The sequence below is a fragment of the Vicia villosa genome, linkage group LG3 (assembly GCF_029867415.1).
Source record: "Vicia villosa cultivar HV-30 ecotype Madison, WI linkage group LG3, Vvil1.0, whole genome shotgun sequence".
Classification (NCBI taxonomy): domain Eukaryota; kingdom Viridiplantae; phylum Streptophyta; class Magnoliopsida; order Fabales; family Fabaceae; genus Vicia; species Vicia villosa.
In genome coordinates, this window is record NC_081182.1 from 67,605,376 (window position 1) to 67,622,211 (window position 16,836).

At 35.5% G+C, this 16,836-nt stretch overlaps 1 protein-coding gene across 1 annotated transcript; it reads right to left on the bottom strand.

Moving 5' to 3' along the window:
* Positions 1-583: 583 nt before the first annotated feature.
* On the bottom strand, positions 584-16,425 carry LOC131661762 (pantothenate kinase 2-like). The gene is made up of 23 exons (XM_058931378.1): positions 16,195-16,425; positions 15,415-15,790; positions 14,607-14,816; positions 14,401-14,453; positions 13,901-14,017; positions 8,293-8,412; positions 8,094-8,188; positions 7,916-8,009; positions 7,624-7,755; positions 7,157-7,269; positions 6,869-7,061; positions 5,844-6,055; positions 5,353-5,397; positions 5,213-5,261; positions 4,530-4,612; positions 3,611-3,727; positions 3,371-3,434; positions 2,939-3,085; positions 2,674-2,832; positions 1,971-2,054; positions 1,397-1,588; positions 1,222-1,293; positions 584-1,014 (listed from the first exon to the last, which is right to left on the bottom strand). Exons 2-23 carry the CDS (start codon positions 15,692-15,694, stop codon positions 925-927), a joined length of 2,721 nt encoding a protein of 906 aa, XP_058787361.1. The 5' UTR covers positions 15,695-15,790; positions 16,195-16,425; the 3' UTR covers positions 584-924.
* Positions 16,426-16,836: the final 411 nt, after the last annotated feature.

Here is a 16,836-nt window from a genome sequence, read left to right on the forward strand (position 1 = left end):
TTTGTAATTTAACAAGCAGTGGGGGAATAAGTAGAGCAAAAAGGCATCAACTAGAAATTCAGGATGATGTAATTCCTTGCTCGAAAACACCTGAGGATGTTAAGGCTATATTATGTGCTGACATGGATGAGAAAGAGAAAATTAAGAAAGAAATACAAGAGGTTCCGGTGCAATTAGATGCGGATGATACAATTGATAATGAGAAAATATGTAGAATTCGAGTCGGAAAGAGGCTTGTTGAGAGTGAGACCTCTTCAATGGCCGTCAAGAAAGCTAAAGGACCATTGGATTTGGTGTATAAGATTTGGTGAGACCTCTTTATATTTTGAATCTTGATTAAACATTGTTCTTTGTTTGACATTAGATTTTATAAATATTTTATGAGTATTGTGAAATTAATTTAATATTACATGACATATGTTTTATAGGTTATTATATAATTATTAGGATACAAAAAGTTGTCCCACTATCCAGAATCCCACTATTCCCACTCTTCCTACTTTTGGGGGTCGGCTGCTCTACTCCGTTATCCAAAATTAATAACTCTGCTTGACCCACTCTACTTAACTTTAAATCAAACATATGCAAAATAAAGTCGTGGTTTTATATAAAATAAAATTGTTTCAAGCATCCAAAGTATACTTATACCAAGTGTGACAGCCTAAATAAACTTCCCTTAAACTACAGTATAACACTATTATTCCCCCGCAAGCTCCATCCTTATGAAAAATTCTAAAGTAATAAAACTTTTTAGTACATCTGTACACAAAAAAAAACATACATAAGGTTTAATTTGAACACCAGTTCTTTCTCTTAGAAACTCGATCACACAATCAGCTCGTTCCTTGAAGCTTTCAACTAGAAGACTGGTATGTTCTTTCTCTTAGAAACTCGATTACAGAATCAGCTCGTTCCTTGAAGCTTTCAACTAGAAGGCTGGTATTTGCAAATACAGTCATATATGTTCCCTTTAATTAACTTTTCAGCCAATCTCTGATTTTTCACCATCGCAAGCTGCCAAGAAGGTTTAAAATAAATAAATAAAAGATGATAAAGAAGAAAGAATGTGTCAAACTATCCACAATCATGAGACAGAAGAACAATAGAGTTTTGGAGAAGCATTAGCTAAGTAAACTCTTGACCAAAACCAGATGACAAAGTCAAAAATAGTCAAATTAAATTTATCTGACAGTTATAAAAGCCATTAATCAGATATGTTACCTTCAAAGCATCACATTTAAACTCAGCATAGAGGTTAGTATGTAGAGATCTACCCATCCCTTCCAAAATTATCTGCAGATGACAAAAACTCAATTATAAAATGTTTCTCCTTTATACTCCTCCTATATGCAAAGTAATGTTGTTGTAACAAGAACAGAAAGAACAATCCTCTCACCAAATCGGCATCTTTTGCAGCAGCAGCCAACTCAGAGCTGACCTGTCTTAAGTCTATACATGGACTACCACATCCATTCTCAACAACCATCAAGGGTACTGAAGATGAATTTTCTTTAGAACTATCTGTATTAATCATCGCATCAACAAGCAGGCCTCCAGCTTCAGCCGCTCGCCTTAGAATGTCGCAATGCTATAAACAGGAATATTAGTTTAGTTCCACTAAAGGATAATATGGTCAAAATAATACTAACAAAAGGACAGTGGTATTTGGAACTTCTAACAATTCTTTTTGTAGATACATGAAATTGCACAAATGACCTCTAGTTAATCTTTTTTTAATTCAATTCACATTGAATGCTATGCCATTTTGATAAAGGTCTTAAGGTCTACGAGACAATTTTATTAGATTGAAGAATAGACAAATGAAGGAGTGTTTTACATGTAGTGAAGCTTTTTCCATCAAATGCAAAGAGGAAAGGGGGGCGGGCATAACAAAGAGAAGTAACTGAATATGACAGACATGAAAATAAAATAAAATAAAGACCGATTAGAGTTCAGAAAAATAGATAAACCTTGGCAGCCTCAGCTACAATATCAGGAAGCTCCATTGCAGTCACGTCATTTAAAGCAGGTAGCGAGTTTGCAACCAGAACTACCTGCAAGGCATGTCCATTGTTATCATGGCAACAACAATATTTATAGACATTGACCAAAGTGACTATATAACATCCAAAGTACCAGTAAATAACAATGGTAGAAATTGGTGCAGAGTGGAATTCAGAGAAAGATAGGCTTTCAGAAAAATTATGAAGTGCATAATGTAGTTGCAGGTATTTGTATCCCGATCATGCAAGCTTGGCAAGCTGTTAACAGTTGGTAACTCTATTTTACCGTAATAACAAACTAACTATACTTTATTTTACTGCAACATTGCAGACGCTAACTTAAGCAGCACATGCATGCACAGAACATAAAGCTACAGCATAATGTGTATGTCAATCAATCATTATTTAATTGATTTGTCAAATCATAAAACTGATAGTGAAAAAAACCATGCTAAAGGAGGGAAATTTAAGGAGGCAGTCGTACTTAAATTTGGAGATTTACCAACCATATAAATAAAATGTAGCCAATCCCGTTATTAAAATTACCAAGTTAAAATTCAAATAAAGTCAACAATTTTTTTGGAAGGGGGTTGCTTAGGTTCAAACACGTATAACATCCTATACAAAATTTTAAAATTTTCAAAATATAGAAACTTGAAAGTGAACTTACTTCAGTTCCACGACGAAGGAGCTCCCTAGCCAGAGGGAGCATCCCTAGAACAATATCGGCACCTGAATTATCAACAAAAAGTAAAGCTCTTTTATGAGGGGGCTTCTTCTTGCCTCCGGACCCTAACATTCTCTCTTTGAAGACATCAAAGTCATCCACCTAGATCAGTAAAAGTTATATTGGTATTTAACTATGAACTATGATGAATAAATTCAAAAAAAAATAATAATAATAACTCTTATCAACAGATATGCTCAACACCTACCCTCCATGGTCTGCGCATTTTATTGCGACTCATTCTGTAAATTTCAATAATTGTTCCTTTATGATAGAGATCCACACATGCACGAGATCCCCAGTCAAAAATGTTTGCAGCAAGAACACCTTCAATTAGAGTAAGCAATCTCGTTTCCTGAAACAAAGGAGATTCATATTACTGGTAGCAACAAGATTTATTAGAAGCTAGAGTTCCTTAAGCCCATAGCAGAAGCAAAAAGAGTACAAATTAGATCATGAATGAGAAAATACTATGGCCTCAAAATTTAACCAACTCATTCAGTTATAATTTTATTAAAAAATTAGATAGATCAACACACATTTTCTTTAAATTAGGAATGATACATTAATTACTTAACCAGTTTATACTAACTCCCCCTATTCGTTAAATCTAAAGGATTGTTGTACTATTCCGGCATACCTCATCCATGCTATCAAGTTCCACAAACAAGTCAGGTAAAACGGCAAGTGATGCTTCATTTTCCCTATTATACATACACAAACCAGTAACCACAGATAGAAATATCAGTAGAATGCATGTGTGAATGGACAAAAAAATCAATTCATGTTTAAACTTCTAGTTAAAAAAAATTCAAAGGACTCAGAAGGCAATTGGTTAAACATAGTCCAAGTAGAGATTTAAATTTAAAAGCATAATTACCTCTGCTTTATACTTCTATAGGCATCAACAAACTGGAATTCCCTCAAGCATTCTTCCCTCATTTCCAGTAGATTGGCCAGACCTAACTTCCCATATGCAGAAGGCTCCTCCATCAACCTATTCATTTGGTGTGCAAGTTGATTAGTGGAAAGAGAGCTTAAACCAAATAAAGTCCATGAATTTTGAAAATTTATTAAACATAATAAATACAGTGTCAACATCAATAATATGACAAAGTTTGAAGTTTAAGGGATGTTCACACAAAATTTGAAGTTCCATCTGAAGAATTTTCTATTTTTTATTCTATGGGATTCATGATCTAGTTGGTGAAACTGTGAAAAAGGAAGAGGTCAGACATCCCTCAATCTGTTTTAATTTTGATCCTAGAAATTTGGTTGACTCGGAGTGGGAACTGCACCAAATTGCATTGTCTTTATATTCAAAGAATTATGTGTTAAGAAAAAAATTCCCTCCCGTTAAGGTACCAAGTTTTTTAAGTCAAATACAACATCCACCCTAGCTCTTTATTACACACTCATGGGTTTCTCTCTTCACCTGCTAATACGCTATAGTTGAAAAAATAGATATACTAAAAAATTAAGAAAAGGGGCAGTATAAAGTAAAAGGAGACCGAACTAGCCAATATTGTAAACTATAGTAACTTTGACATGATCCATGTATATATCTCACACACACAAGATCACGGTGTTTGGCAATTCTAGTTGCTTCTCATGCACATCTTTTTGTTGGGAGGAGTTTCTCAAAACCATGAAACACAGTGCAGGAGCACTTGACCAGCAATAACTTTTAATTTAAAATTAAACTAGTTGATTAAAGATAACAAGGCTAAAATACAATTGCTTCAATAATGATACCAACATGCTAAGCCATCAAAACAGGAATCTTATATCAATCTTACCTTGCCAAGTGGGCAGAAAATGCACGAGCAAAAGCATCACCCCTTCTTTTGGCATCATCAGTTCCACCTTCACTAGCAACAGCCTGTATATATCAAAATCGTAAAATACATTAGGACTTGATAATTTGTCTTTTCACATACAACTCTCAACAAGAGGAGGTACAATGCAGTAAAACCGAACAACAAAGTGACTGAGCCAAGGGTTGTATCCAGACCATTAACAAGCTAAACACAGAAATACAATAGTTTTACACGAGTAGGTATAGGCTGTGCTCCAATTGATTGACAGAAATATTTTAAAAGCCAAAGGATAAATAGTAATATTTTACAGCAATAGAATGCCAATGCTAAAATAGCTTAAGTTTACAGATCACATATAATCCTTCTCTGAGTGTTTGTATTGAACTTCTACAGTTCTATCTGATTCTAAGATAGGCTGTCATTATACCAACACAGTTCACGCGCAAGATAATTTTGAGTAATTTTTTTGGTCTCCAATGCTCACGTGACACTTTTATTGATACTAGAGGTTATCTTTATTGTAAGCAGAGACCTGGAGTGATCTTTAGTGTTTTTTCATAAACGAATAGTTCCAATTTTAGTTTTTTTTTTTTGTGTGGCATAAAAGAGACACAAGCATGAAGACAGAGGTTTGAACTTCCAAGACAACATTAGTATATTACCTTGTCAACAAGATCTGGCAAGTGCTCTGACAAAATTGTGAGCCAATATCTATGTCAGATACAAATTGTGTTAGCAACAGAAGAAACACTAAGAAACTATGAAGCCTTAATTGACCAATAATTAATGGTAATTTGCTTACTCTAATTCACTGGGATCTGCAAGATCTATTGTATTGGGCTCATACCTGAAAGATGCATTTTAATATTAGTTTTGAAAAACAGAATAATGAAAAGTGATGACATAGGATTGTCTTATAAAGCCAATTTTTTTTTTAAAAGTAGCACATTTTCTATATTGAAAAGGCACACAAACCATAGTTAATAAATACAAAGCGACATAACAAGTGATAACAGTGGATCAGATATTGACCATTAGACCTTACATGGATGGCCAAGATTACAATTTAGTGTGAAACAATCCGATGGCCATGACCTGTTCTTGCAATAAGTCACTATGTGTGTACATGTATGCATACATGATTCGTGCATGCATCTAAGCCAGCGCATATATATAGTTCTTTATTGCCATCTATGGCAATATAAATGACAAGAACATATCATCGTAATGGCGGCCCAATAGATGTGAAATTTCAATCTAGGAGGTGCATGCACATTCCACAACAATACTTACAATTTTGGGTCTGCTAACAATGGAAACACTTCCAAAGTTGGTACTAGATGGAGAACACCAACATTTAGAGCACTCGCATCAGATCGCAGAGCACTTCCTTTTGACAAAGGGACTTCAAAACCCCCAAGTCCAGTAGTTCCAGCAACAGGAGTCATCGGTACAGGTGCAGTAATTTCTGTTCCCATTTGTAAAAACTTCTCCATCCATGAAATCTGCATTGAAACCTCCAAATCACATCAAATTTTTAATAGAGTGAGCCTCTTCTGAACTTAAGGGTGAAAAATTATTCATATAACTCTATGTGTTGGAATTCTATATTCATAGATTTTGAGAGAAAAATCTCAACTGAGTTTCTCTGTTTTCTGTTTTTGTACTATATGATTTGAATTACATGTGGTGTGGTCTATCTAGACTTGCACAGCTAACTAAATCTGTTAGTTAGTTTTCTGATTCTAGGGATCAGTTAGACTTAGCAAATATAGCTAGGGTAGAGTAGTTACAGTGGAACTTACTAAAGTCGGTTCCTTTAATATTTAATACTAAGGCACATCAGAGTTATAACCACCTAGAAGAATTTACAAGAAATGATACAATCAATTTATCACAGGAAACAGGTGCTGTTTTGAAGTATAACGAATTTTACTTCATTTCAATTTATAATTTCATGCCATGAGGCACATTACTATATTCTAGACTTTTTGATTTTACTAGCTACTCAAGTTGGCATACAAATATTCCAACTCAATTGGATATGATTCCATAGGGTGACATTAAAAGTTATTCTGGAGAATTTTATTAGTGGAGTTACTTTAGTTATTTAACTATTACAGCTTCAAGAGAAACCACTCAGGGAGAAAATGGGACGTTCTCGGTCGGTGGTAAAGGAATTGATGCCCACTAAAAAAAACACTCTTGTTAAATTGACTTCGAAGTTATACTTATGGTTGTTAGGATAAACTTTTTATGGAAAAACTATGCTAAACTAAATACACTAACTCCAAAACACCCAATTTCCTATCACTTGCCTTCTCATTCAAATCTCCAAGTGGCGGGCCATGTATCTTGCCTCCAGTATATGGAGCACCCATTGGAAACCTTTCAACTAACTGATGCACCATGAGGTCATCTAAACCATGCTCTTCATAACTCATAAATGCACCTAAAGCTCCCAGAAAGCCTTCATGTCGCAAAAACATTGCCTGTGCTTCCCCATTAGACCTAAATACAAAATTATATAAGTTGCAAGTCAAAGTAGTAATTAATTTAGAAGAAAAATATTCTAGTTACATCAAGCTCTCGGGCATTTTATGTACCAGTATTGAACAGCAAAAGAAAGAGTGTCCATTGTATAAGCATGACCCCTGATGAAAAATCCTCCAAAAAATATTCTCTTCAACCGGAATCGCAATGCATTTAAGTAAGCTATCTACAGAGTGATGAAAAGAACATAGGATTGTCAGGTATTTGCTGGAAGAAAAATAAGTACTAGAATTGAACGTTGGAATTACTTAAAGTGGTTCCTGATAACAGATATTACTTAAAAGTGAAATTAGATTCAATAAATAAACTAACTACAAAAAACTCTACAGTTTTACATGTCTAATTTACAAAACTTAACAGTGAGATTTTTAATAATGGGTTGGACAAATGGACAAGAAGAATCACAGGTTTGGCTGCATATATTTAAGAAAAAAATAGATAATATTTTAATTGCCATCTCACCTGGCCAATATTGTATGAAATTATCCTTAAATGGAATGTATTATAATTGCCACCTCACCTGGCCAATATTGTATGAAATCATCCGTAGAAGAGAGAGTGATATGTCTTCAGGCCTGTAGTTTTCAAGCTCCTTTTTTTCTGATACAGTTTTCCCAAAACTTGAAGCAATAGTGGAAGCCGATAGACCAATCTTGAATTATTTAAGACCAAAGAATACTCAGCCAAGTCTATTGATAAAATATTATAAAATGATTCATATTCATCTAATCTGTAAAGTTAACTTGCACTTTTCTCACACTATATGATGAACATTTATAGTATATAATAATAAGGTCAACTGTAAAATTTACCTTAGAATAATCCAAACCACCATAAATGTCCCCAACAAGCATGTCAATGGCTCTATTGTCTCCTTTCTGGCTTAGCTCAAGCAACTCATCAAAGCTGAAATTCATTTCAACAAAACACCTTGTCAATAATTTAAACATAGTAATAGATCAAAATGATAACAGGTCTCGTGATAAAAACCTCTTGCACTTCGTTAACAGTCTTCCCAAGCCCCAATAAGTACCACCACCAACATTTGTCCCACTAACCCTCTCAAACTTTCCATCCCCATCAACCTATGACAAATAAAAAGAAAGTATCGTAACCTGATAATCATTGTCATACGTTGTCCAAAGATATCAAAAGTATAATAAAATTAGGATACACGAAAAAACTGTACCTTGATCATACTAACACCAGAACCAACGTTAACAAGAAGATAAGGGAACAAATCATTATGGTCAATTTGAACAAACTCTTTCTTGCCCTCCATGTGTGTGAAAGCTTCATGTCGAATTGCCTACTAAGAAGTGGTAGAACTTCTAATCAGAGATATCAAGAGAGAGATAGAGAGGGAGAGAGAGATATTGAGAGAGAAAGAGAGAGCAAACTATAGAGTATAAGATCAGTAAAAATGAAAGAGTTAATGGCATAGCACACTCTGTTCACAATTTCCAAACTAAAAGACAGAACCAACGTGGTTTCCAATTAGACCTTGGTTAGTAGCAAGAAACATGAAAAGTTAAGGAAAATACAGTAATAAGCAATAATCAGCTATAGCTACATAAAAACTCTAGCATGTTAAAATTTAAAGCTTATTGGTTGTACCAAATTATAAACATAACCAAGACAGAACCAACGTGGTTTCCAATTAGACCTTGGTTAGTAGCAAGAAACATGAAAAGTTAAGGAAAATACAGTAATAAGCAATAATCAGCTATAGCTACATAAAAACTCTAGCATGTTAAAATTTAAAGCTTATTGGTTGTACCAAATTATAAACATAACCAAGTTTAGCCAAAGAAATGCTCTTTACCTTTATAACAATGGAAAACACAACAACGACTCAGAAAGAAGCAAAGTCAGACAAAGAACTGTTTCTCATTTTAACTATTTATTTATTTATGATTATTCATTTAAATAAGTGAAAATGCAAAGTACCTAATACTTATTCACAGAGACAATACATCCTCCCCTGTCAAGCTGACTTAAATAAAATGCATAATGCAGGAGAAAGGAATAATTTAAAACTGTGAATAGGAATTAGTTTAAATGTAATTATTTAGTGTAATTACCGATATAGCCCTGTAACCTTTATATATACGAGAAATAATAATGAGAAAAGTATCAAGCCAAGAATTATTGACATGGTATCAGTAGGTTTTCGATCAAACCTGTGAGTTTTAGGTTAATCTTGGCTTTATTCAGCGTCACCCCACTGGGTCGCTCTTGAAATCGTCTCGGTAGATCTCGTTTCTCGGTAATTGAAATCATCTCGGTTCTCGGTAATCTCTTCCAAGATTGCGATTATAATCTCGGGTGCTTACAAATCGTGTTTGCTTTGATCGTGTTATCGTATCGGTGTCGGCAAGTATTCTGAATTAGGGTTTTGACTCGGTGTCGGCAAGTATTCTGAATTAGGGTTTTGACTCGGTGTCGGCAAGTATTCTGAATTAGGGTTTTGACTTGGTGTCGGCGAGTATCCTGAATTGGGGTGTTGATTTGGTGTCGGCAAGTATTTTCTTCAGTGTTCCGTTGGTGTTTCTTGTTTCACGTTAACAAAATTGTTACGTTAACAAAATTGTTCTTAAGTCATCTCTGATATTATGGCTTCCGAAGAAGAGATAGATCATATTTGTGTTCGTTTTACCGGAAAGAATTATCTTGTTTGGGAATTTCAATTTCGGATGTATGTCAAAGGGAAAGGATTATGGAGTCACTTGGACGATGTCTCTTTGGCACCGTTAGAGATAACTGACTTAGATGCATGGGAAATAGAAGATGCTCAGATTATCACTTGGATTCTCGGTACTATTGATCCTCACATGATTAATAATTTGCGATCTTTTTCCACTGCCCAAGAAATGTGGAACTACTTGAAGCGTATCTATAACCTAGACAACGCGGCCAAACGTTTTCAGTTGGAGCTAGACATTGCCAATTACAAACAAGGCAATCTGTCTGTTCAAGAATATTATTCTGGTTTTTTGAATTTGTGGACAGAACACTCTGCGATTATACATGTTGACGTTCCCAAGAGTTCTCTCGCGGATGCCCAAGAGGTCTACAATACTAGTAGGCGAGATCAATTTCTCATGAAGCTTCGTGCAGAATTTGAGGTTGTCAGAGGTGCTTTGCTGAATAGGAATCCTGTTCCTTCTTTAGATACATGTGTTGGTGAACTTCTCAGAGAGGAACAACGTCTTGCTACTCAAGGATCCATGTCTCACGATGTTGTCAGTTCTGAGTCTGCTATGTTTGCATATGCTCCTCAGAGTAGAGGTAAAGGTCGTGATATTCGACATGTCCAATGTTTCTCTTGCAAACAATTTGGACATTTTGCTCAGAGTTGCAGTAAGAAGTTTTGTAATTATTGCAAGTAGCGGGGCCATATTATCTCTGATTGTCCCACCCGTCCTCCACGATCAGCACAACGCTCGGTGCAAGCATTTCCTGCTAGTACAAGCTCTGCAGTTGGTCCTTCCATCACCAATCCATCTAATGGTGGTGCTCTCCAACCTGAAATAATCCAACAGATGGTACTTTCCGCTCTTTCAACCTTGGGAATTCAGGGTAAGTCTTCGAATGTTTCCTGCCCGTGGTTTCTTGATTCTGGTGCATCCAATCACATGACAGCCTCTTCTGAATACTTGCAGAATTTACATTCTTCCCATGGTAATCAGAAAATTCAAATTGCGGATGGTAATGCTCTCTCTATCACGAATGTTGGTGACCTCAACTCTGATTTTCGAGATGTGTTTGTAGCACCTGGACTTGCTTCCAATTTATTATCTGTTGGTCAATTGGTTGATAATAATTGTAATGTAAATTTTTCTCGTGATGGTTGCCTTGTGCAGGAACAGGTGTCGGGGAAGGTGGTTGCGAAGGGGCCTAAAGTGGGAAGACTGTTTCCACTTCAGTTTATTTCTCGTCATTTATCTCTTGTTTGTAATAATGTCTTGAATTCTTATGAGGATTGGCATAGAAAATTGGGTCATCCTAACTCTGCTGTTTTATCTCATTTATTTAAAACTGGTTTATTGGGAAATAAAAATGTTGTTTCTAATGCCTCTCTTTCATGTTCTGTTTGCAAATTAGCTAAAAGTAAAACACTTCCTTTTCCGTCTGGTGCTTCTCGGGCTTCCTCTTGTTTTGAAATGATTCATAGTGATGTATGGGGTATGTCTCCTGTAGTTTCTCATGCTCGCTATAAATATTTTGTCACATTTATTGATGATTATAGTCGTTTTACTTGGATATATTTTCTTCGGTCTAAATCTGAAGTGTTTTCTATGTTTAAGAAATTTCTGACATATGTTGAAACTCAATTTCATGAAAATGTTAAAAATTTTCGCTCTGATTCTGGTGGTGAGTACATGTCTCATGAGTTTCAAGAATTTCTTCAACAAAAAGGCATTTTGTCTCAACGATCTTGTCCCAATACCCCCCAACAAAATGGGATGGCAGAACGCAAGAATCGTCATTTGCTTGATGTGACCCGCACTTTACTTCTTCAAGCTTCTGTACCACCCCGATTTTGGGTGGAGGCTCTTTCCACAGTTGTCTTCTTGATCAATCGTCTTCCTTCTACGGTTATTGATCTCGATTCTCCTTTTTTTCGTCTTTTTAAAATTCAGCCTAATTATAATGATTTGCATACTTTTGGATGTGTTTGTTTTGTTCACTTACCTCCATTTGAAAGGCATAAGCTTGGAGCGCAGTCTGTTCAATGTGCGTTTATGGGGTATAGTCACTCTCATAAGGGATTTGTGTGTTATGATATCACTAACCATCGTTTTCGCATTTCTAGGAATGTGACATTTTTTGATAATCAGTTTATGTTTCCATGTGTTTCTCCTGTCATGAATGATATTGTTACTCTTCCTAAGTTTTCTATTATGCCTCAATCTATAGAACGCTATAAACCAGGTCATGTATATGTCAGAAAACACAAACAGCAGGTTCCCACACCCCTTCCCGACGCTGAACCGCCACCTGCTCCTGTAACGGTTGAACCACGACGTTCTGGTCGAATATCTCGAGCACCAGATAGATATTCACCAGACAGGTATGATTCCTCACATACTTCTCTGACTGCCACACTCTCTAGCATATCTATTCCTACTTGCTATTCACAGGCTGTTAAAGATGTACGTTGGATAAAAGCAATGAATGAGGAACTTCAAGCTCTTCAAGAGAATTTCACATGGGATATTGTCTCTTGTCCTCCTGATGTTAAACCCATTGGCTGCAAATGGGTGTATTCTGTGAAATTGAATTCTGATGGGTCCCTCAACCGTTTCAAGGCTCGCTTGGTTGCCTTAGGAAACAAGCAGGAATATGGAATTGATTATGATGAGACATTTGCACCGGTTGCCAAAATGACATCTGTTCGTACGGTACTCTCTATAGCTGCTTCTAACGGGTGGGCTCTTCATCAATTAGATGTGAAAAATGCTTTTCTTCATGGTGACCTGACGGAAGATATTTATATGACTCCTCCTCAAGGTTTATTTCCGTCATCTAAGGGTGTGTGCAAGCTCAAACGCTCCTTATATGGTTTGAAACAAGCGCCTAGAGCATGGTATGAAAAATTTCGCTCCACTCTACTTGGGTTTTCCTTTACTCAGAGTCAGTATGATTCTTCTCTATTTATTCATAGAACATCTACTGGAATTGTCCTACTTCTTCTGTATGTTGATGATATGATTATTACTGGTTCTGATCATGCTTCCATTCAAAGCCTCAAACAGCAGTTACAAACAGCGTTTCATATGAAAGATCTTGGTAATTTGCATTATTTTCTTGGTCTTGAGGTTCATTCTACATCCAAGGGCATATTCCTCCATCAACACAAGTATGCCACAGATTTAATTTCTATGGCTGGTCTGCAATCGGCTAATCCAGTGGATACTCCTCTTGAGGTTAATGTTAAATATCACCGTGATGATGGTGATCTGTTGCATGATCCCTTATTGTATCGTCAACTCGTGGGTAGCCTTAATTACCTGACTATTACTCGCCCTGACATATCATTTGCTGTTCAACAAGTAAGTCAATTCATGCACTCTCCTCGCCACCTTCACTTGACAGCAGTTCGTCGTATAATTCGTTACTTGAAGGGAAGCTCTCATCGTGGTTTATTCTTTCCTACTGGAGTTCCTCCTAAATTGAGTGCTTATAGTGATGCCGATTGGGCAGGGTGCCCTGATACTCGACGATCTGTCACTGGTTGGTGCATGTTTCTTGGCTCTTCATTGATCTCATGGAAAAGTAAGAAACAAGCGAGAGTCTCTAAATCTTCTACTGAATCTGAGTATCGTGCCATGTATGCTGCTTGTTCTGAAATAATTTGGCTTCGTGGTCTTTTGGCTGAACTTGGATTTCCTCAAATAGAGCCAACTTCACTTTATGCTGACAATACAAGTGCCATCCAAATTGTTGCGAATCCTGTTTTTCATGAACGCACCAAACATATTGAAGTTGATTGTCACTCAATCCGTGACGCTTATGATGATAGAATAATATCACTTCCTCATGTCAGTACTCAGTTGCAGATTGCAGATATTCTTACCAAGGCTGTTCCGTGTCCACGTCATCAGTTTCTTGTTAGCAAATTGATGCTCATTGACAAGCAGCATCAATTTGAGGGGGGATGTGAATAGGAATTAGTTTAAATGTAATTATTTAGTGTAATTACCGATATAGCCCTGTAACCTTTATATATACGAGAAATAATAATGAGAAAAGTATCAAGCCAAGAATTATTGACAAAAACAGGCATCCACCTTAAGCAAGAAATTCGCTCCTGACACAAGACAGTTCATTTCATCCTCTTTGTCAAGACTAACCCCAAGTCTTTCTTTGAAAAGGTCAGTATACTTGTATGCTCCACCTCCAGTAGCCTTTGTCACAAAATGAATGCATTAGTCTAGTATTTCATAGCCATCAAAGCAGAAGACAAGCAGAAAAGTGGGGAAAATATTATCCAATTTGAGAGCTTTCCAAAAATAGATAATACTAAAATTACAAATAATACTAACAACATCAAATGAAATGAACAGAAAAATCCTCGATATTGGTTTCTAAACCAGAGGGCAGAGCAAATCAGATTTCATTTTGACAGTAACTATTGACACATGTGATAAGCAGTGAAAGGTTGTAGCTTTATAGTTACAATCTCATATAAATTATGATTGATGATTTGAAGAAATGATATAATCCAAACAGAAAAGATATTAGAAGAAATGCTTCTGGTTAAGCCAAGAGAACAAAGACTCAAAGTTACCTTAATTATGGCATTTTCATTAGCCGCAGCATCTGGGTAACGTGACTCCAACCCTTTAAGCAAGAAAAAATTCCATAATCATATAAATTCACTAAGTTGTATTAATGTGCTAACTTTTTCTAGCAATGTTGAATGAACACAAAAACAACAAGATAATAAAATGATATTTGAATGCTCGATGCTATTATAAGGGACTATGTACCCACCACGGTGAAGCTGCTTTGAATGAATGAAATCTAAGCACTCGTTGATCTTTCTTGTTTCAAACTTCACAAAGTGAAGCCTTCCACCAAGAATAGGAAAGCTTCTCCTATTACCATTAGAAAGCCCCAATCGCTCCTTCAAACTTTTCTTCCTTTTATCATCATCTGATTGGCCTTCATGTCTTGAAAAGTACACCAACTTTATCAAAGATCCTGTCCATATAATGAAACAGATCAACTTTCATGCATAGTTCAGATACTACAAGTTCTTTATTTTCCTAAAAATGAACCAGAATAATCATGGAATAGACCAGTGACAAGACAAATCCCTGAATATGACTCAAAACTGTGAAAACCTCAAAAAGTAAAAAAGATGAAACTGCTATATACACTGTTATAGGTTTGTATCTCCCTTTCTCTACAAGATAGAAATCAAACTTCACAAACAAAAAAACAATGTCAAAAATAAGAGACAATACCAAGCCTAAAAGAATAACATAAAACAAGAATCAAAGTGAACAGATAATCTCCTAGGTTGAAAATGGAAAGTTGGTTAAAAGATGGCAGTTGTTTTATGTATGCATTTCACTTATTACTTCATGGAAGATACTAACCCAAAATATTAACTTTAACCCCCACGATAAAACACAACAAAAACCATGTATAGCAACAAAATGAAAATGAATAGAACAAAGATCATAACAATACACAGTAATAAAAAGGAAGTAAGTAAGGCAAACAACTTAACCAAATGAAAAACAAAACACCAAAAGCATGAAACATTGATCTGAGTCACACACACATGACATACCTCCAATATCAAGAGCTAGGTGAGACAAATCATCAGATTGATTAGGCAACAAAATGGTGGGATACTTATCCTCCACATTAGATTGAATTTCAGCTTTACTAACATCAAGTTGTGGCCTAGAACTGGATCTATGAATTGAATTCCCTTGCATATCTTTCTCTCCTTGACCCTCCAAATGTATACGCCTGTTGTTGCTGTTTCCCTCAGATTCAGTTCCCTTATTTTGACCCTCTTCGTCAATTCCAAGAACCCTTTGTTCCTCTTGAACCAAATCAGCCATGTTTTATTTATTTATATAATATAACTCTTATAGTATCTCCTAATCCCCACCAAACACCTCCCTATATTTGGTTACACCTTACTGGTCCTATCCTATCTACATTGAACCAAACAAACAACCAACGATAACTTTAATTCAGTCCCACTTCAATAAATCAATAAATAAATCAATAAATTAATCAATAAATGGATATAATAGTATACTAGAATTAATTATAGAATTAATTATTTTCTAGGTCAACAAAATGGGACAATCGAGAAACCAATTTTACAAAATTAGTATTTTTTTTAAATAAATAAACAAATACAGATAATGGGAAAACGAGAGGCTGAGATTGAATAGTGTATTAACAAAAGAAAAAACGGATTTTATCGATTTTGATTTAATTTTTTGGAGAAGAACCATACGAAAGGGAATAAAATACATGCGAGATTGTTAGAAAATTGATAAACGAAGAGAATCATAGCGATGATCGGTGTCGGTGATGATGATGATTGTACCTTGGAATTTGAAGTTAGGATAACGAGAGAAGAGAAGATGAGGGAGGTGCGTAGAGTGGAGATGCGAGCGTAGTATTGTACAGTATGTGATCAGTGTTATTGGTGGCGGCGCACGTGCTAGCGTAGAGTAAGATCTTGATCAGTTTTGGTCAGAGATGAAATTTGAATTTTCTTCTTTTCGAATACGCGCCATATTGGCGCGTGGTGATTTGCTATTTTGTGATATTAGTTGGTTGGTACTGCACCGATTAGTAATTTACTGTAAAAGGTAATGGTTGGCGGCTTGGCGCATTAGCTTTTGGGCAGCTCTATGAATCTATCCTAAATTTGAGGACTGTGAGTGTTATGACATGTATGTATTGTTTGGTAGAAATCATAATAGAGATATTATTATAAATTAAAAAAGGGCAATGCTAACGAGTGCTCCAGGGACATTAGTTAAGGATCATTAATTGTATCTTGAATGCATTAATATTATTTAAAAAAAGAGTTTAATAATAGTGTTATTTAAAACAAAAAGTATTAATTAAGACAAAAAATTTTGAAAATTTCTAAACCATAAAAGCTTGAGACGTTATAAATTATTATATTTATTATTGTTGCTGCATATTTCATTTGCTATACTTACCAATTCTTAATTTC